Source organism: Eublepharis macularius, chromosome 14 (assembly GCF_028583425.1).
Source record: "Eublepharis macularius isolate TG4126 chromosome 14, MPM_Emac_v1.0, whole genome shotgun sequence".
NCBI lineage: Eukaryota > Metazoa > Chordata > Lepidosauria > Squamata > Eublepharidae > Eublepharis > Eublepharis macularius.
In genome coordinates, this window is record NC_072803.1 from 63,415,471 (window position 1) to 63,436,942 (window position 21,472).

The 21,472-nt window shown below is 47.8% G+C and overlaps 1 protein-coding gene across 1 annotated transcript in view; it reads right to left on the reverse strand.

Moving 5' to 3' along the window:
- DDX31 (DEAD-box helicase 31) overlaps positions 1–21,472 on the reverse strand; it is a 76,839-nt gene that overhangs the window by 24,408 nt on the left and 30,959 nt on the right. Inside the window, exons 15-17 of the mRNA XM_054997922.1 lie at positions 15,652–15,702; positions 10,841–10,980; positions 3,104–3,185 (exon numbers count right to left, since the gene is read on the reverse strand). Coding sequence (XP_054853897.1) covers positions 3,104–3,185; positions 10,841–10,980; positions 15,652–15,702 — 273 coding nt within the window. The remainder of the gene's footprint in view (positions 1–3,103; positions 3,186–10,840; positions 10,981–15,651; positions 15,703–21,472) is intronic.

Consider the following 21,472-nt stretch of genomic DNA (forward strand, 5'->3'; position numbering starts at 1 on the left):
CAATGGTGGGAAGAGTGTGTGGTAGCCAAGCCTACGCCACAAACCTCTCCTTCAAAACAAATGGCAAAAACGGGAGAGCTTTTCAAGCAGAAGCTTCGCAGTCCAGCTCGATGAGCACTTGCACAGAAGAGAAGTAGGCGACCCAGCTGAGACCCCCCCGTTTGAATCGCATTCCTACTGGGAACCCATCACTGTCTCCAGTCGGGACATCGTCATCCTGAGCTCTCTTACAGGAGTGCTGTAGGACTGCAATATAATGTGCATGAAGTGCTCCATGAATGCCAAATATTATTTCTTATTATTGGAGAAAAATGAAGAAAAGCTTAAAAGTTTGTCTAAAGAGGTGACGTGAAGAAGGCTGCCTCGCAAGGAATTTCCTACACCGTCTTGTGCTGTGGGTAATGACTCACAACAGGGTTTTGCCTTCTGGCCTCAAGTGGGTCACTCAAGCAGCCCCCATCCACAGCCATCTTTCTTTTTTTTAAAGAAAAGACAAAAGCGAGACAGAGGGTGCAAATGGAGGGAATACGGGAGGTCTAAGGAGGTATGAAAAAAGACACTTCTGCAGATGTCAACAGGCCCCTGATTTGGGGGTTTGCAACCTAAGGGAAGCCTTTGAGGAACAGCAATAGGACTACTTCTGTGGCTCACTGCAGATGTCACATACCTGTCTCAGAAGTGTGTAGTGAGCTTGACTGGTGTGTCTCCCCGCCCCCGCCCCCCCGCCGCCACCACCAGAATTTCTGGGTTTACTTTAACCCTGGGGTAGAGGGTTATCTAGGAGGGACAGCAGCATGGTATAGCTCGGTCCCGTCAGGTCCTGTAAACTAAGCAGGGTTGGTGCTTGGATGGGAGAGTACCAATGAAGACTCTGCAGAGACAGGCAATGGCAAACCACCTCTGCTTCTCACTTGCCTTGGAAACCCCTTGCTGGTTGGTTGTGACTTGTTGGCACATAAGCATGTAGAGGGGTATCTCCATCAGCCGTGGCCATGCTTCACAGCCTCCTTACTCCGTCATAGCCAAGGTTTGTCAGCTATTTCAAACCCCGCTTTCAGACTCCTGTTAAGGTTAACCATAGTTGGCACCAGTGCAGTTAGTTATAATGGAAAAGTGGAAGAATTCACAAGGGAAAGAGGAAGAAAAGAAGGAGCGTGCAAGGTCCTGATCTGCTCACCAGAGCTGTGCCTTAACTGCGCCTGAGGACTTCTGGGCTGGGAGGCATATTTGGAAAACCCAAGTTTAAAAATGGCGAGTGAGAGGAAGGTAAGACAGCTATCCTTCTGCTGCTGGAAGGAGAGGGCAAAGAAGCAAGGTGTGGGGTGGCGATGCCTTCTCTCACTGCCAAAAGATGCTTGACAGCAAAATGAAGGGTTTTGTTTTTAATAACTTTTGGCCCAGTGAATTCCAACCCCCACACACAGAGCCCCCCCGGGAGTCTTCTCCAGCTCACCCCTCCTCACCAGCAGAAAACGCACAGATCAAACGTATTCCCTTTGTAGGCAGGGGAACATTCACGCACCCAGACATGGCCGCATATATATTTTATGCGCCTAAAGATAAAAAATACATTTTACAGGTGCTTTTGGCATCTCTTCCCTGCTGTCTTCTCGAAGCCCAAAAAACACAGGCTGCAAAGGGATATTTATAATGGACATAGTGGAGACAGCAAGAAGCAAAGAACATTATGATGAAGTTCACCATACGAAGCTCTGTGGTGTTATTTTCTGCTCTGGAAAAGCTCTGAACATGCAGATTAAAACACACACACAGAAAGCGCCACTTTCAGGCTCCACAACAGGCTCATAAGAGGCAAGGAAGGAAGTGGGGCATGTAGAGGGGACAGGGAGAACTTGCCATATTCTGTTCCCTCTATTGCCATGAAGGCTTGAGACCCAACTTAAAACAAAAACAGAACTGCTGCATTCTAGGCCACTTATGCAGATTCTGACCTAGCATAACAGATCTGCACAAACACAGGAAACACAAACTGGCGTAACTCCCTTCTCTCCACCTGTCTGTCTCAGCGAACATCTCAAGGAAGATACTTGGCCAGCATCAAAATATGCCCATGCCTTTGGCCTCAGACCGTGGCGTTGTATTCAGATCTAGCTAGACACGTTTAGTGGAACGGGACGCCTAAGAACCCAGAAAGACCTCCCTTCCTTGGAGGTTTTCAGAGAGATCTGGGCAGGAAACATGCTGTGATGATCACGAGATATTTTCCAAAAAGCTCAGAATTCGATGAAGCAACCCATCGGGTCTCTCCCAATTTGGATTCTGAACTTTGCAATAAAGCACATCTGTAGAAGACCTCCTGAGCGCTTCCATGCTGAGAAATGGATTCTCACACTCCTGGGCACCTTAATTAGAGGCCTTAGCTAACCACGCCCTGGAACAATGGCTCAGTGGAGCCCCCTAGAGGTTAGAGAAGGGAACAAACAGGCAGCAACCCTCAGTTGTGTTACAATACCCCAAGCATGGATTGGTCTCGGTATAAAAAAACTCTTTGTGGTTTCCCTTTGGGGCTCAGGCTTAAGTCAGGAAAGGATGAGGGAGTTTCATTGAATGTGATTATTTCTTAGTACTTAGCTTTCAGTACCTACAGATTGAATCTTCATGATAGGTTAGCCTATATAAACAAATATATAAAAGGACGATGACAACTCAATTTCCCTTCCATCACGAGCCACGCAAATCATATCGCTTTACACACGGCACTGCAGCAGGAGACGTAATGCAATCTGCTCAAAGGGGGCTCATTCTGAAGGTTAAAAACATGGAATCGCCCAGGAGCACAGTGGGAGAAATAACCGATTCAAGTTCCGAATACCAGAGAGGCCCTGCTGGCTCATATCAAAGGCCCATCTCGCTTCCTACAGAGGCCAACCATCAGATGCCCCCAGGAAGCCCCTGAGCCGATCACGTGGGCAGCAACCCTGCTTGGGGCGAGTCTTCCTGGCGCCTGATGCCAGCTCTGAGCCAACGGATCCACTGGCAGAGAAAGGAACGACAAAGCTACACTTCTTGTCCCCGGACAGGAAAGCAACTGGGGCAGGGCAGGGGAAAAGGGGGAAGAGATCTCCCTTCCAAAAGGACTCACCTTATTTCCCCCTCGGTTCCCCACAAAACGATTATCTTTCACCAAGCAAGACAGGATACTCTCCATCTTCAGTTCTGAAACACTGAAAGTACAAAAACATTGTGGAAAAATAACCACTTAGGATTCTGTGACTGATGGTAGAGATACAAGGAAGACATGCTGCTCTCATTATAATTTCTGTGGCACTTCCGACATCCAAAAGGTTTTGTAATACCCACTGTCGGCCAGCTTAATCTCAGCCTCTTGCGCCAGTAGAAACAGCCTCCCGCCCACCCAATATTCCTCATGACACCTAATAGACTGCTGATTGATTTCTGTCATTTTATGATGTTTTTAACCCTGCAGTTTGTTGTTGTTGGCTGCACTGATTCTGTTCTTGGGAAGGATGGGATATAAATAAAAGAAAATAAAAATAAATCAACAGTGTCCTCAGTTTGGAAACAGGGTCCACGTTCTTGTTTCTTCAGAACAGCAACGAAAGGTTGCAGCCTGTTGCCTGTGCTGCGCTGGGCGCTTGTTACCTTGCACTGCATACTGTCTACGTGGCAAGCTGCCGTATACCAAATATTCTGGCCATCCTGGCCTGGCACCTGAGGGCCCACCTCCGACTCTTGGCCCAGCCGCCTCTACCAGGCAACAGGAGACTGGCACAGCAATGTTGCAGAGTCTTTGGGGCTGAGCTCCCATTTTCTGAGTGTCCCCTTAATTCCCAGCCACTGGAGAAAACGGAGCTGTGACTGTCTCGGGTGCCCCTAAGTCCTCAACCAACAAGGTGTATGCATGCGGATGTAATGGAGGATGATAAAGGCAGCTTACTGAGAGGGTAGGTATTGAAAAGCACCTTGCGTACAGAACCCCAAACCTGGAATTATATGTACTGTGATTGCAGCCCTGCAGAGCCACTGCTGAGCAGAAAATGAGGTCTTCTCCAGGACCTGCAACCTGAGGCTCTTTCACTGGAGAAGCTGGGAATTGGGTCCCGGGACAGCCTGCATGCAAAACAGGTGCTGAGCCACAGCCTCGTCTTTCCCTGTGGGCTAAGTTCACATAAGGTAAAGGTAAAGGTAGTCCCCTGTGCAAGCACTGAGTCATGACTGACCCATGCAGTGGGGGGGGGGGGGAGTTGCATCACGACATTTTCTTGGCAGACTTTTGTTATGGGGTGGTTTGCCATTGCCTTCCCCAGTCATCTACACTTTACCCCCAGGAAACTGGGTACTCATTTTACCAACCTCGGAAGGACGGAAGGCTGAGTCAACCTTAAGCCAGCTACTTGAACCCTGCTTTTTGTCTGTCAGTTTTTGTCATTGTTTTTAGCACCCGCGTTGCATGTCATAGCCCAAACATTGTGTGTCCAGGATCGAACTCAGGTCATGAGCAGAGCTTGGGCTGCAGTACTGCAGCTTACCACTTTGCGCCACGGAGCACTTCATATAACTCCTCTTATTTACAGGGAAATGTTTGTGGCAGATCATTACCTAAAAGTCCAATGAATGAAAAAATTAGATTTAGATTTTTTTTTTCATCCTGTTTTGAGGGATTAGCAGGAACTGTTGGCTGCTGGTAAACCAAGCTATGCTGACAGAGGCAAAGTACAGAAACCCACATCCAAATTCATTACCCATCTTCTAGCCCACAATGTTCTCGTCAGTAAATTCTTTGCTGCCATTTTGTGGCACCCACAACACGGGTGGAGCACTGCACAGGTGGCCACATTACTATGGGTAGGATTCTGCATATTGATTCTGCTGAAAGCAGAGCCTTATACGGACACACAATGTTTGGGCTACGACATGCAACACGGGTGCTACAAAACAATGACAAAAACTGACAGACAAAAACACTAGAAGGCAGGCTATCCAGTTTTCGCTGTTGCGCTTTAGCCAGCACGGCTTCCTTTAGGTGTCATTTTTAATGACCTTTGGCTAAACAAATTGACTTTTTAAAGATGAGACAAAGGATTCATAGATCCATCATAGATAAATCACTTTCAGTTGGTCCAATAGCAAGTGCAAGAGCTCCGTCACAGGGTGCTTAGGGCTCCCATCTGGTGGCACTCGCTGCTGGAACCAGGACAAAGGGCAGTTCAGGCAACAGCCGCGGCCACGGATAAACGAGGGGCGGCACTCATGTTTTCCCTTTTAATCAGGTGCGCTGAGAGCGCCGATGCAGCTCAGCGTTCTGAGGTGGGTGCTTCACTCACCCGTGCCCCATATTTCAGAAATATGCTAAAGCCACATCTTCCGTACACGGGCACCCAAGGCAGTGGAAAAACATTAAAGAAAAACCCAGCACTTTAAAATATACTTAAAACATCAAAAGCTCAGTAACAAGCAAACAGCAGACAGAGAAAGCAGAACAGCAAAAACCCTGATAAGAAAAGGTTAGTTTTGCAATTCTGGCTAAGGCATCCGTGGCCCCAGGCCGTTATGCAGGATACTCACGCAAGCCAAAAGGAAGGGAGGTGGGAGAACTCTGCCAGGGCTCTACCACTTTGATCCATGTGTATGTGAATTTGCTGACTCTCTCTAGTGCACTATATTAAAGAGTCCAGACTAACCAATTTTAATCTCAAAGGTACTACTGGACTCTTTTACTATTTTGCTACTACAGACTATAACACGGCTAACTCCTCTGGATCGAGTGCACTATTATCCCACCTTTCTGCCAACAAGTTCAAGGGAGCACCCCCTCCACATCTTATCCTTCCAACAACTCTGCAAGGTTGAGCAGAGAACTAAAGTGACTGGCCAAAGGGCAGCCAGCATGATAGAGTGGGGATTCTTACCCAGGTCTCCCTGACTGTAGTTAAACATTATTATGGCTATACCACCCTGGCTCTCAGAAGTATAACAAAAAGGGGGAAATTCCCTGCACATTTAAAGCTAGCATATCAAGAAGAACACTACTAAACCCCTTCCTCCTGACATCTAGTTTTGAAAAGTTGGTAGAGCACTTTTAGGCCTTAAAAATCTATGTAGTGCTTGAGTTACTGTAATATAAAATAGTAAAGAGTCCAGTAGCACCTTTAAGACTAACCAACTTTATTGTAGCATGAGCTTTCGAGAACCACAGCTCACTTCGTCAGATGCATCGTCAGACAAAGAGAGCTGTGGTTCTTGAAAGCTTATGCGACAATGAAGTTGGTTAGTCTTAAAGGTGCTACTGAACTCTACTATTTTGCAACTACAGATGAACACAGCTAACTCCTCTGGATCTGTAATGTAAAATGCCAGGATGATGGCAGATGAGGGGTGGAGGAAGGCGTGGGTGGGACACTGTGTGACTTGCCTACAATCTCCTGGTGCATTTATGGCTGAGGTGAGATTTGAACTAGGGAATTTTCAAATTCCCAGCTCAAGAGTAAGCCCTTCTGAATACAGTGGGGCTTACATCCAAGTAAATGTGCCTTGGATCAGGCCTAGCACTCAAGTCCTTTTGGGTCTACTTGTTCTATTTTCAAAAGGCTAAACCAGCCTTGCTTACCCTCACCAAGCTTGCTCTGACGCATTTGTGAATGAAAACGTCAAAGTCTTCGGCAGTGATTTGCCAGAGATGTCAGAACAATGCCTGCCCCCCCCCCGCATCCTCTCTATTTCTTCTCATCTGGCGTGCTGCCAGCACACAGCCCTACAGATAAGCGAACCTGGTTCCCGCAGCGGGGAGTGCGTCGTGGAGAAGGGAAGGGGGAGCCCGTGCCTTCACGGGGACGTGCTTTCTTTTTATAAGTTCGTTAGGCAGCTGTTAGGAAATAAAGCAACCCTCTGATGAGCTGTCTAACGGAAGCCAACGCTGCTCTTCCAACAACACTGTGCTCTTCACGCCCCCCCTCCCCAAGCCAAGTCTTGCTTGAAGGGACCAAAAGAGAGACATAAGCAAATAAAACCGCAAAAGAAAATTACGTTTCCTCACCTTCTCTTCCTTTGAAGGGAAATCAGATAAGGCACACGAGGAAAAAAGCGCCAGCGCCTTGGAAACTAACTTTAACAGACGTGTGTGTGTGAGTTGGGGGAGAGGCGGAATTGTGTCACATGCTGGTAGAAGCATTATGAGAAAAGTTATCTCACAGTTGTACACTGCCAATAACCGGGACTTTTCCCTACTAGTTTCACTTTTCACCAAGTATTCAACTTCCAGAATACTTATAGACTTAAAAACATGCCAGGGTAATTACTTTTCTAAAGCCCTGATGCCACCAGCGGCTAGTTGAACACACATGAAGCTGCCTTACAGTCCTAAGAGCAGAGAATAAAGGAAGAAGCGGCCTTATACGGAATCGGACCTGAATCGGTCCTCAAGGTCAATATTCTCTACTCACACCAGCAGTGGCTCTCCAGGGTCTCGGGCACAGGTCTTTTGCGTCACCTGCTACAGTATCCTTTTTAACTAGAGGGGTCAGGGACAGAATCCGGGACCTTCGACATGCTGAGCAGATGCTCTCCCACTGAGCCCCTCCTTAGTTCCGAACTGCAAACCAGCAACCACCTTCCCGTCTTGTTAATCCAGCCTCAGCTCCTTTCTTCTATTAAAGAAATGCAGCCGGGACCAATCTTGATGAGCTCTTGGTAAGCATTCAAGAGTACAGGAAAAACTGCTAACCAGCTGTATCTGATGAAGTGAGCTGTGGCTCACGAAAGCGCATCCTCTACCACAAATTGTGTTAGTCTTAGAGGTGCTACTGGACTCTTGCTCTTTTCCACTGCTGCAGACAGACTAACACGGCTGCCCGTCTTGATCCAGCTGTATTAAGACATCCTTGGATGCAAGCAACATGAGAACAAAGACGCTCTCTGCTTGTTGAATCAGAACTCCAGAATATGCCTCAGTGCTGATCACTAGCGCATTCATGTTCAGAGTGGGTCACATCTACTCGGACTGGATCTGCATCTGGGTTCTGCCCAGGTCAGTGACTCTTTTTTTGCACACACTTGACCTTTCTGCCCCCATCTGTAAAACACCTCCACCTGTACTAGCTTTGCAAACAAGTTTTTAAAAAGTCACCAGCCAATACAAACGTTGACTTCACTGACTTCCCTAAATTATTACAGCTGTCAATTTTGTGACATGATTCCAGCCCACTTGTCATAAGCAACCGGGGGAAGAGTTGCTTCACGTGCTGCTCTGTGACCCTGTGCATGTATACAGTTACTGATTTAGGAGACCATTCTGCACCTGATGAACTAGACTCTGGCCCGTGAGAACTTCCCCCATAACGTCTGCCTGTCTTTAAGGTGCACCAGGAGTCTGATCTTGTTGGTTCAACATACTGACTCGTCTAGGGCAACCTGCCTGAGTTATTCTGGGCAGGGAAGTCTCTCATGTCTCTCTGTCTCGCTATCTGCCTCTAAAGTGCTTAAAAGGACTAATACTGCATTTAAATTGTTGCTGCCATCAACGAATTAAGTTCAACTTGTTCACAGGAAAAGCAGGCACCAACAGAGAAAAAGCTTTTCCAACTTGGTGTACAGTTTTGCTCTCCAGGCAAAGTTTATACACCAGACAAGCACATGGGGATTCTTCTGCATCGCTGGCCACACTGAATTTGTCAAGATGGATTACCACAAGGCTTCAATAAGAAACAGAAAGGGCAATTCAATCTGATGCCACACGTTGCCCTGGGCTTGGAGCTGCCTATCCAAATCGGATATGCAATCCATTAGCCCCAAGCCTGTTACTCACCCTTCCTTCCGATGTTCGCTCTCCGTCTCTCTCACACAATCCAGCTCCATACAGATGACCATATCAGACAAGAAGAACTGTTCATGTGTCCCATTTAAACACACAGATTCCAAACTGGGACATCTGCGCTCTGCGGTTTGGTGGGGCTGCCATGCCCTGAAGAGTCCTGTGTCTGCTCCCCTTACCAGGGGAAGAAATGGAGATCTAGACCGTTGAACATTTGGGCCTTTTCTAGCAAGGTGGTGAGACATCATGGGCAGAGAGGCAAGCAGAGGCCAGTTTTCAAAGGCAGTGGAGGAGGAGGAGGCCAAGGGAGGACAGAGAACGGGGCTGGCAAAGGCAAAGAGCCAAGGAAGGGCTTGGTATAGAGTCGCGGAGTAAAGCAGCAAGAGGTGGAGGCCAAATGAGATGGAGGGCCTGGACACAGCCAGTGCTTTGCAGAAGAGGCAAAATCTGCCAGCAGGAGGTCTGTACAGGGACAGGAAAGGGTAGTGACCAAGCAGCAAAGGGAAGGGAAAATCGAGAAGCCTGCAAAGTCACTTGGGCCCAGGGGCACAAAAGTTGCCTTCACAGAGGTAAGGGCTCACGGCCTGAGCCAGGCTGCTGGGTTTTAATAGTTTCAAGGCAAAAGATCAGACACACATCTATTCAGGGGAACAACATGCGTTGTGCTAAAAGAAGCAGGAGTGGGGGTGTAGCAGGCCTCAAGGAAAATGTTTTATATTATATTGATTATTAACTAATAAGTGCTATAATATTGTTCTGATTAACTAACATTTAAGAAAGATTAAATAAAATCCTTCTTCAGAGTAAAATATGGCTGTCAAGTCAGCTAGATACTGTTGGAACAGGAAACTTGTAGCCGGAGAAAAGAAGAAGTATATTGCATTGTATATCTCAGAATAGACTGCTTGAAAGCTAATGAAACTGCTGAATTAAGAGAAATGTCTGGATTTATGCCGTGTAAAGAAAAGGTCATGTCTGGGGCAATGATCTTGGTGATGAGGCTAAAATATTGTAAACTTGTAATCAACTAAGTACCACATGCTATGTGATGTAAGCAAGCTTGACTATTTCAGCATCTGAACTCTCTCTATTCGGGGCTCAGAGATTTTGAAGTGATATGATATCACATCTGAGCCAGCCGGCTTAATAAATTTTCCTTCTTGAGATTCTGTTTGGTTTCAAGTCCTTGGGCAAATCCCTAGTCCTGCTACAGGGGAGTTGTTCAGTTGATGAACTACATGCTAACACTTCCCTTGGCACTTCCAGATCCACAGGAGTCCTGCTTCATCAACCAACCCTTCCAACCTGAGCGCTCAGGTAGCCTCTCAACCACAAAGCTAAGAAGACCACACACCCTTCACTCCTAGGCTTGCCAGTCCCTACTGGGGGCAGAGGATCCCCTGCTCCCATCCTCCATCCCCTGCCCCCACTTACCTGGCCGTGGGGAAACGCACCTCCTGGGGTGTGCTCCCGGGCAGTGCAGCAGCCCTATTCGGCCGGATTCTACCCGAACTGGGCCACTGCGGAGCATTCTCGTGCTCCCAGGGCGGCATGTGCACGATGACATCACTTCCCAGAAGTGACTTCATCATGCAAGCCAGGAGTGCGCACGCAGGTGCCAGGCCTCCGACCTCCCGCCTGGGGTGTTGGGGAACCTGGCAACCCTCCTCTCTCCTGGTTCCCATTTGAAAGGCATCATTGGGGTGGAAGGGGAAGGGAGGAGAAACATGCTATATACTGACATCTGCATTTCATCACAAATCCCAGATAAAATTATAAACCATCAACTGGATAATTTTTGTGAGGCAATGAATTGATCAACACATCGTAACACTGAACTGTATCCATTGTGATAACAACCCAGTCAATCTTTCCTTTTAAAAATCCTATTTGGATTTTTGTTTAAATAAAAATGCTTCTACCAAATGAGAAAAAAGGCCACAGCTACCATCTGTTTGCTGTAAGAGGCAAACGCCCCCTTAGAAAGTGCCACGGCTGCTTTATTAACGGGGCTGGGTGGGAAGCTGGGCCTGGGAGAAGTTTGTGACTCACTTAATCTTGTGAGAAGCCAGCAGGTTGACATATTCCGCCTCTGAAGGAGCCAGGATGAGCAGGCTGTTCCCTTGACTGCCAATCCGAGCTGTCCTCCCAATACGGTGGACGTATTCAGCAAGCGAAGCTGGAGGATTATACTTCAAAAGGACAGGCAGGAAAGATGGGGGGGGGAGAGGAAAAGGAGGAATTAACAGTTTGTGCTGGTGGTTAATTATAATAAAGCACTTTGACTAAGGTTATTCTGAAAATCAATCCCCAAACCCAAGTTTTCGTAGTTCCTCTTTTAACAAGGAAGAAAGGACGAAATTGCTTATCAGAAACCATTATATTCACCCCCCCAAACCATCATTCAATGCTACAGCTATAACAAGTTTTTCTGACATGTGAGTATGACACATTGGCCAAGCTGAAGATAATAGGACAGTTTCTACTGTCTCGGTGTCTCTCTTCACTATTTTCTTTTTTTAAAATAAAATTTCCATTCTTTGCAGGGCTCATCTGTGACCCATTTGCCTCCCTCTTCGATGCACAAGAGCTGTTTGCCATCAGTTTGGGACAAACAGGAGCCTGCAGGTGTTTCCATAAAATTATATCAGGGCTGAAATAAATTTCTGTTTGCTTCAAGCTTTCGTTGCTAGTTACTCGTCACAAAACACCAATAAGCAAGCTAAGGAAGTCAGAGTGCTTCACAGGCCCATTCTCATGTTGCTTTGTGTGCGTGTGTAAGATAATTTAAGTGCACACCAGGGAAAGAACCATGCTTGCTAACATGTATACCTATGTATGCGTACACTGCTCCAGACGTGCACGGTCATCACACAATAACTGTAGCCCAACAGGATGACTTGCGTGTGTGACGGAGCCCCACAGATCAAAATGCCACGGGCGGAAGTTAGTCACCCGACATCCCCTCAAGCACCCTGTTTTCCAGCTTTACCTGTGTCATCAAATGATGCCCACGTATGCGGGAACGGGGCCAAATTATTAAGAAGCCAATGTTGGCAGTCTGCAATTAGTACACACAAGTACAACAACCAGGGTCACAAAAATTAATCATGCAAGGTTGATATAAATTTTTGTATTAAATCCAAAGTGCAACAGTGCAGAGGTGCAATATATATCAAACAAGATTTAAAGTGCATATATATACAAGAAGAGGTAGTCTATCGGGTAGACAATAAATATATTTCTATATACAATGAATATTCTGGTGGTGGGAGAGTGTAGACAGATGGAAGAATGCACACAGGAAATGTCCATATGTCCAAGAGTGGAAAAAGGACGTGTCCAGAGACACCTAGCCGACGGGCTACAGCTTGCTATTTCCAATTCCCGTTTCGGTCTTTCTTCATCCTGGGCTAGACTCTATGGATGTCCACTGGCATCTCCCCTCACTCCACACACCATTGCAGTTCCAAGTACACCGATAGTTACCTATCTTCCATCTGTCTACACTCTCCCACCACCAGAATATTCATTGTATATAGAAATATATTTATTGTCTACCCGATAGACTACCTCTTCTTGTATATATATGCACTTTAAATCTTGTTTGATATATATTGCACCTCTGCACTGTTGCACTTTGGATTTAATACAAAAATTTATATCAACCTTGCATGATTAATTTTTGTGACCCTGGTTGTTGTACTTGTGTTGTCTGTATAGCCAAGGGGTTCCTTTTGTTGGTTTGCTGTTCAGTCTACAATTAGTAGCAAACTGGGTTTGTTAGCAAGTGAAGCGAGAAAAAGTCCTTAGGCTAATCAGGAATTAGGAGGAGCTGAACTGCAGCCTCGCAAGAGCAGTGCCCTTGCTTCCTCTCTTCCGCCAGCCACTTCACCCTTCAGCCTCACACAAAGGCTGTGCGAATTCACTCTGATTAAACCTCCGAGAGCCTTCTAGCCCCGCCACATCCACGAAAGCCCCTGGGGAGTCTGAACCTGGGCTCCAACCCCCTTCCCCTCCTGTAACTCCAGAAGATGTTGTTCACACCACTGCTAGGCAGCCATGACATGCTCTGTCACCTGGAACCAGCCAATATTATGGGCCAATGGCTGAAGCACAGCCAAGGGGGTAATTCTGCAGACTGGTGGTGAAATCTGGCAGAGGTGGCAAAGACAGAAGCTCTCACACGATACCAAAAGTCCCAATGCTTAGTAGAGATGTCTTACCAGCAACCCAGACTGACTGTTAGTCTACAGAACCCAGAGATGGCACAGTCAGGCTGTATCTGGGCTGTACCACTTCAGGCTCTGTGTGTAAATCACGCAACTGAAAGTTCCCTCTCTACATATCAAAAAATAACCTGTCAAAGAAAAGGAATCTAGCTCAGCTTTCCCCATGACATGCTAGTTTCCCATCTGCACGGATATTTGGTGCTGAGGGAGCATTCTAGCTAGCAACCCTCTCCCCCCGCTGAAGTATGAAATGTTATCATCCAGGAGCAACCTCCCCCTCTGGCGTGTCGCACATGTAGATAACCCCCTTCTCACTCAGAGGGGATGCTTTTCCAGGTACACACCAGCATGAATGTGACAACCAGGAGCATCAGACAGACGTGCAGGCCAGGGAGTCAGGACTGACGGCAGTTCTGTGCTGGGTGCATGCTTTGCGGCAAATCCTCATTTGCCAAAATCTTTATATGCCTTCTCCCTCTTAGTGTCCAGTAGCACCTTTAAGACTGACCCACTTTATTGTAGCATAAGCCTTCCAGAATCACAGCTCTCTTTGTCAGATGCTTCTGACGAAGAGAGCTGTGGTTCTCAAAAGCGTATGCTACAATAAAGTGGGTTAGTCTTAAAGGTGCTACTGGACTCTTTACTATTTTGCAACTACACGGCTAACTCCTCTGGATTTTCTGCTTTTTGTTTCTAGACTTTCAAGTGACCACACATGGTTTGCAGAGTTTTATGGAATGAGGTTTTGTACGTCCACCTTGCTGTTGCTCACAACAGCCAAACAGCTACCGTGGGAAAGCCCACCAGTAGGTCAAGGCAGCAACAGCCCCCGTCCAGTCCCCCCGGCCACTGCCATTCAGAGGCCCCCACTGCATCTAGAGTGTCCACTTTACTGCTGTGGCTCACATCCACGGACAGGCAAGACTTCGTTGAGTCCTTTCGTCTTTCCTGGGCTTACAGCCCACCAACTTCACAGGCTGCTCCTGGGTTCTAGCATGACAGGAAACAAATTCCTCTTTATCCTCTTTCTCCTTGCTATTTCTCTCTCCCTTGGCTGCCTTTTTTCTGGCCTCAAACGCTCTTTCCAGGGAGGAATGCTGTCCTCACCCCTTGGTTAGCCTTCTGGGTGCGAGGACATTCTGGACTCCGGGGCTTGGGGTTTTTTTCTCTCTATCAAAGCCAAGCCTGTGGCTGCATCTCAACAGGTGCCACTGGCCGAGCGCCTCCTGGCTCCAGAGCTGCAGGAGAGGCCAAGAGCCCTGTAACTGCTCCCTGCTTGTTCCTGCCATGGCTCTGCCGCTTCTCTGGACAGCCTGCGTGGCGGCCAAGCCAAGCTGAGCCTTCTGGACAAAGGGAAGCATCACGTGGTCTCTGATCATTTGCGCTACTGCAGCAAGGCCCTGCCCGACCGCAGCATGAAGGGATGTGTGAACAAGGGGAGGGCAGTTGGGAGAAGAGGCATGAGGAACAGAAGACCGACATGCACCTCCCTTTTTTTTGGACTAGTGAAATGACCGCCATGGTCAGGGAGGCAAGCAGCTTTTGCCCACACCACATTTACTTTCTCCATAGGACTGAATGGCAGACACTCACTTCTCCGGGAGGAAGTAAAAGGCAGCGCTAAGGGTCACCAGTGTGGAGGGAGGAGAGGGCCTAACTTGCCTCTGACTTTGGGAGCTCCCGGTTCTTCTGCACCTTCGCAGCTGTGACAGATTCATTTCCTCCCATTGAATTGAATGGCAGCCTCCGAGAACCAAGATTTTGTACAGCAAAATTGTGCAAAAAGAATGAATGGCATGACACAGGGGCCGGCTTTTATAGATGAGCTGTACAGAACATTCTCGTAATTCTAGAACTTGAGATTATACAATAACGCGGCTCTGCAGTTGGTTCAGGTCAGAAGAGCCCCACTCACCTGGCTTTCTGTAAACGATGCAAAACCGAACGATTCAAAAAGGCTTTTTTCTCAAATGGGAGGGCTGTACTGTAGGGATGGGGTCTCAGATGCTTCACTAACGAGTTGTGGATCAGACTTCATCACTATTTTTGCCTTATATATTATCTGCTGCTTTAAATATGTACTCCTATGTACAGCCAGCGCTCCATGTTGTCTAATGTTAGTCCTAGAATTTAATATGTTTTGCTCCAATATTTTTTCTACTCTGTCTTGGATCCTTGCTAATACTATGTCCTTTAAACTCGTATCTGTTTACCTTATGGTATTGTATTGAAATGTACTTGATACTGATTGTATTAACTTCATACTGTATAATCTGCCTTGAGTCTCAGTGAGAAAGGCGGACTATAAATGACGTAAATAAATAAATATAAAAGGAAGCCCTTCTTCACAAAAAACAAAATACCATTTCTGGAAATCCAGGCTATACAACGTGGGGCCAACAGCTTCGGCCCAGTTTGCACATCTCTAGCTGAGAGATTCCGCATCGAACGAGGAAGTACCAGAACCACAGGCACAGGCCAATCCATCCTATTCTCTCCTCTAACAAGGCAAGAGAACATAGCCAGCAACTGCCCTCTCATCCCTTTGGGCCACACTTCTTCAAGGCTGAGGATTAATAGGCTAATCACTTAATACTTACAGACATTTTAAGCACAGAATCAAAGACTTACCTGAACAATCCAGGTGACCTCTGGCAGGTCCAATCCTCGAGCTGCAACATCCTTTGAAGCAGAAGAAAAAGAATTCATTAAAATGATTTTTAAGAATGGCTCTTATGTAAGTGAAAAGAAGCTACTGGAGCACAATACAAGATTCCTAGAGTAACAGAGATAGCACATGCAAGTGAGCCAAAGCGTATGCCAGAGAGGAAAGGGAACCATCCCCTCCGTATCTGCTATTTAATCTGAACTGACGGAGGGGGTGAATCTCTCTTTAAGCACTTTTGTACTTTCCCCGCACACTTCAAAAAAGTCAGAATGGGGCACGTGGGAATTCTCCCATGTTATCATCACAGCAGCTCTACGAAGTGGGCCAGGATGCGTCCCAGAGATAGGGCCAAGATCACTCAGTGAGGTTTGTGGCTAAAAGGCAATTTGAACCTAGATGTCCTGGATCCAATGTCCAACACCTCACCCCAAGTCCCCTTCTGACCTCAGGCATGACCCCTGCTCGGTGCAAAAATTTCCTTCCAAGTCCATTCAGAGGGAAGGTTTTCCAGGAATTTCTGGCAATCAATATCTTGTTTATGCAGTGTTTGAAACCATGGCCTAATTGAACTAAGATTAGTTAGTGCAATTGCCCAAGGTGAGTTACTCCAAAAATGACAGCTTAGGTATATCCAGGGCTTTTTTTCTGGGAAAAGAGGTGGGGGAACTCAGTGGGTTGCCCTCGGAGAAAATGGTCACATGGCTGGTGGCCCCGCCCCCTCATCTCCAGACAGAGGAGAGTTGAGATTGCCCTCCGTGCCGCCGCGGAGGGCAATCTAAACTCCCCTCTGTCTGGAGATGAGGGGGCGGGGCCACCAGCCATGTGACCATTTTCAAGATGTTCCAACTCCGTTCCACCGCGTTCCAGCTGAAAAAAAGCCCTGGGTATATCAAACCAGGAGGGCATTTTCGTAGGGGGATTGGAACAGTGGTGCAACGGGACATTTCAGGAGGTCATTTTATAAGGGATAAATCTGTGGCCTAGTCCTGGTGGTGGAGAGTGCCGTCAAGTCATAGCTGACTTATGGCAACCCCTGGTGGGGTTTTCATGGCAAGAGACTAATGGAGGTGGTTTGCCATTGCCTGCTTCTGCAACCCTGGTCTTCGTTGGAGGTCTCCCATCCAATGACTAACCAAGGCTGACCCTGCTTAGCTTCTGAGATCTGACAAGATCAGGCTCACCTGGGCTATCCAGGTCAGAGTGGCCTAGTCCTACTGCCCTGTTAATTGGAGGCCTTTGCTGTCTTATTGTTTTATATTCTATAATCTGCCTTGTCTCTCAGCAAGAAAGGTGGCCTCTGAATGAAGTAAATAAATAGAACGGAATAAAATCTGTTCTGAAATGTGCTGCTCTCATACCCTCTTTGGCTACAGAGATGCCCGATCACATCAAAGGCCGTGAAGCCAGTATTCATTTCACACACTAGCAATAATTTAAATAATCCAAGGTTTCATGTTATGTCTAAACTGACCCACTGCTTCCCTAAACACTTTCATCACTTGCTTTTCTCCCAATAGTTTACAACTTACAATATTAACTTGGACTACCCAGAAATTCAGAATAAAGCACTGGACATGGCACTGAATGTGTTCTACTGAATGTGGGGTGCCTCGGTCTCCAGATGTTAGGAATGGGACAACTGGAGAGAGGACTTTTTCTGTGGTTGTGGCCCAAAAAGTAACTCCCTCTCATGCAAGATCTGCTTGTGCTTTCTGAATGGTTGAGAATCACAGAGTTGGAAGGGGCCATACAGACCTTCTAGTCCAACCCCCTGCCCAATGCAGGATGAGCCTAAAGCATCCCTGACAAATATTCATCCAGCCTCTTCTTGAAAACTGCCAGTGAAGGGGAGCTCACCACTTCCCTAGGCAGCTGATTCCACCTTTGAACTACTCTGACCGTGAAAAAGTTTTTCCTAATATCCAGCCGGTACTTTTCTGTATGTAATTTAAGCCCGTTGCTTCGAGTCCTACCCTCTGCTGCCCAGTGGAACAGCTCCTTGCCCTCCTCCAAATGACAGCCTTTCAAATATTTAAAGAGAGCAATCATGTCCCCCCTCAAGCTCCTCTTCTCCAAACTAAACATTCCCAAGGCCCTCAGCCTTTCCTCGTAGGGCTCAGTCTCCAGACCCCTGATCATCCTCATCGCTCTCTTCTGTACCCTCTCGATTTTGTCCACATCCTTTTTGAAGTGAGGCCTCCAGAACTGTACTGTGTACAGTTCTGTACTGTGTACTCCAGGTGCGGCCTGACCAAGGCAGTATAGAGAGAGGCTTTCAGCATATCTACCATGCATTGTATGTATTTTGCTTCAGTGCCTCTGAGTACACGCAGAGTATAACTATAGTTGTATGGGCTAGTTTGTAACTGCTTATCTTCCAGGCAAGGTGTTTTGGTTACGAGTTCCTGCAGAAGCCTTAGAATGTGACCTTGGACTTATTATGAAAACTGAACTGAGCTCCTCTCCCCCCTCCCTCATTCCCAGGCAATGCACGCCAAAATTCTGTCTTTCCCTTTCAAACAGGGGGGAGGAGAAACTGACCTATAATTGATCCTGCTTTACCTCCTTTAGGCATTCCAGTCAGTTCCTTTGTTACAGCATCTTGATACTGGTATTTACTCTAATAAACATTTTTATCTCTTACACTGGAGTGATGCAGTAAAGTGTTTGGGAAAAGTACCTGGCAAGACCTGATGTTCTGAATGGAATCCACGTTTGCTTCAGAACCAGAGACCTGACATCCCACTCCCTGCACCATGGCAGAAGGAGTGGGCAATGGGACTCTTGAGAATCCTGAGGGACCATCAAAAGACCCCACAAAACCGCGTGGGCTCAGTGCTGAGGCACTGATGGGACTTGGAACGATACCGGAACAAGGGAGCAGTACCCTACCATGGTTGGCAGCTACGACCCCACACTGGACCCTGCACAGGGCAGCAGCGAAAAGCGAGAGGGACTTGAGGGAGCACTCTACCAGCTTACCTCTGTGGGGTGCCAGCTACATAACCTGGTTGAAAGATACCCTGCCTGGAGGAATCCCTCAAGGGGCAGTGGAAAGAGACAAGAAAACGATGGAGAAGCTGATGGAGGAGTATTTGCCAAAGGAGTCTGTTCTTGGACAGAGGATCCCCCAGAGAGGAGGAAGGGGGACCGGTGCTGGGGGGAAATGGGGTGAGCCCTATGGCGGCGCTTCAGAAAGAGTTACAGGTGATGAGGTGCGACCTACTCGTCCGGACTCACTCAGGGCTTGGTGCAGGTGGTAGTCCAAACCGCATAACCTCGAGGGCCACCAGAACCACCCCCGTGCCTGCAGACTTCCCGCGAGAACAGAGAACACCCGACCCATTACCTGAGGGGAGACCATGAGATGGAGGGGGGTTCCCTCCCCCACTGCTGCTTGGGTGGCACAAGCTGGAGGCTTGGTTCAACTGCGATCCTGAGCAACTAGGCTATTTTCTGGTGCAAGCGGAGGAATTTCTCAGGGAGTGGGGCCACACTTTCCCGGATGAAGCCAGTCAAGTGAGCTACTTAGGATCACGGCTAGGGGCCCCCACAGCGAAGTGGTATGTAACCCTTTATGCCGCTCAAACCCAGAATTAATAAGCGTGGAGACCTTTACCCGAGCTCTGAAAGAGCAATACGAGGACCCCCTTCAGGAGGAGAGGGCAAGATTCAAGTTGAGGAGTCTACGACAGGGCAACCATCTGGTGCGAGAATTCGCCAGAGAATTCAGAGAGTATGCAGCCAAGGTACGAGACTGGATGGAGAGAGTAAAGATCGAATTCTTCCATGCAGCGCTGAACCCGGAATTGGTTGCAAAAGCTACGGTACAAGATGACCCAAGAACTGGGATGGATACAACTAGCCTGTGAAATCGAGAACCGAGATCAAGTAGTCAAGCTGCTGCGGATGCAACATCAAGCAGGACAACGCAAAACCCCACCTGACACCGAAGCTTGGGAGAGAAGACATTCCCGAAGCCTTCTGCCGGTTGCAGAGAGGGCCCACTGGATCAAGCAGGGCCTCTGTCTACAATGTGGGGGAGCAGGCTATTTTGCGGCAGAATGCCTGGGCCAATGAGCGGGAGTCCCAGAATGAGGATGGAAAGCTAAGAGAGGTCTGGTGGAACCACTGAAGCCTACCCGGAAACCGGTCCGCAGAAGAGACGAAGCAGCTACTGGTTTGAAACTAGAGGAGGTGTCTGAGCCGTCTAGCGGGAACCCTTCAGAGAGTGATGGAGGCAGGAAACAGGACGACCTGCCGTGAGGCGGCCCCACCAGCAGGTCGCAGAGGATCCAGTACCGCAGAAGGTGAAACCAAAGGGGGCCCTATGACATTAGTGAACTCTCATCTGGGTAAGAGCCTTGATTGACTTGGGATGTACTAGAGACTTAATAGCCCCAGCCCTGGTGACAGGGCTGGGGCTAGATGTGAGAAAATTACCCCATCCTATAGTATTTGAGCAGATGGATGGGACCATGATGAAAGGAAATCCTCCCAGTTATGAGACTGAACTTACCCCCATGGAGATGGGAAGCCATTGGGAATCTTGGGCGTTCGTAGTCAGCACAGCCACCAAATTCCCCTTAGTGCTGGGCGTACACTGGCTGTATGATCACGATCCCTATGTATGATGGAAAGCAGGAAAGCTGTGCTTCCCAGGGGGAGAGTGTCACAACCATGTGTGGAATGAAAAGTGGGGAAAAGTGGCTCCTCCCACCCGAGATTGTCTTTTTGACCAGGGAGGAGATGGATCAAATTCCCCCCAAATACCAGGACTTAAGTCGAGTGTTTGACCAGAAAGAGGCAGATGAGCTCCCTCCCCACAGGGCTACTGACTGTACCATCGAGCTGATCCCCAGGCAGAAATTGCTGAAGGGGAAACTTTATTCTATGAGCTCCGGGAAGTGAACAGAGCTGTGAAAGTTCATTGATAAGAATATGGAGAGGGGCTTTATTAGACCAGCGAGCTCTCCCCACACCGCCCGTGCTGTTCCGCAAGAAAAAGGACAGAGGATTAAGACTGTGTACAGATTATAGGGGGATCAATGCAGTATCGATGTCAAATGCTTACCCCTCCCCCTCATTAGAGACTTGCTGGGAGTAGTGGCCCAAGGAAAAATCTTTTCTAAGTTGGATTTGTGGGACGCTTGCTTCAGGGTACGGATAAAAGAGGGGGATGAGTGGAAGACAGCATTCAACATCCCTCTGGGACAGTATGAGTACCTGGTGATGCCTTTCGGCTTGCAAGGGGCCCCAGGGAGTTTTATTAATTTGATCAATGAGGTTCTCCACAAGCGTCTCTACAAAGGGGTGGTAGTTTATTTAGATGACGTGTTATTGTATTCAAAAGACTATAATTCCCATGTGAAGTTGGTGCGGGAGGTGTTGAAAACCTTGCATGCTCATCAGCTACCTGTTAAACTGTCTAAATGCGAGTTTCATAAGAAGGAACTGGACTTTCTGGGATACCAAGTATCTGGCCAGGGGTTAGGGATGGACCCTGCCATGGTTCAAGCCGTAGTTGAATGGGAAGCCCCCAAACCCTGGCGGCAGTTGCAATTGTTCTTGGGGTTCTCTAATTTCTATCGACCATTCATAAAAAACTTTGCTCAGATTTCACTACCATTAACAGACTTACTGAAGACCAAAGGGAAGGGCCCCCAAGGGATAAAGCCGAGTGCTAAATTAACCTGGATGGAGGAGTGCCAAGAGGCTTTTGAGAATCTGAAATGATTGTTCACATCTGAGCCAGGTCTATGCCACCCCGATGAAAACTGCAAA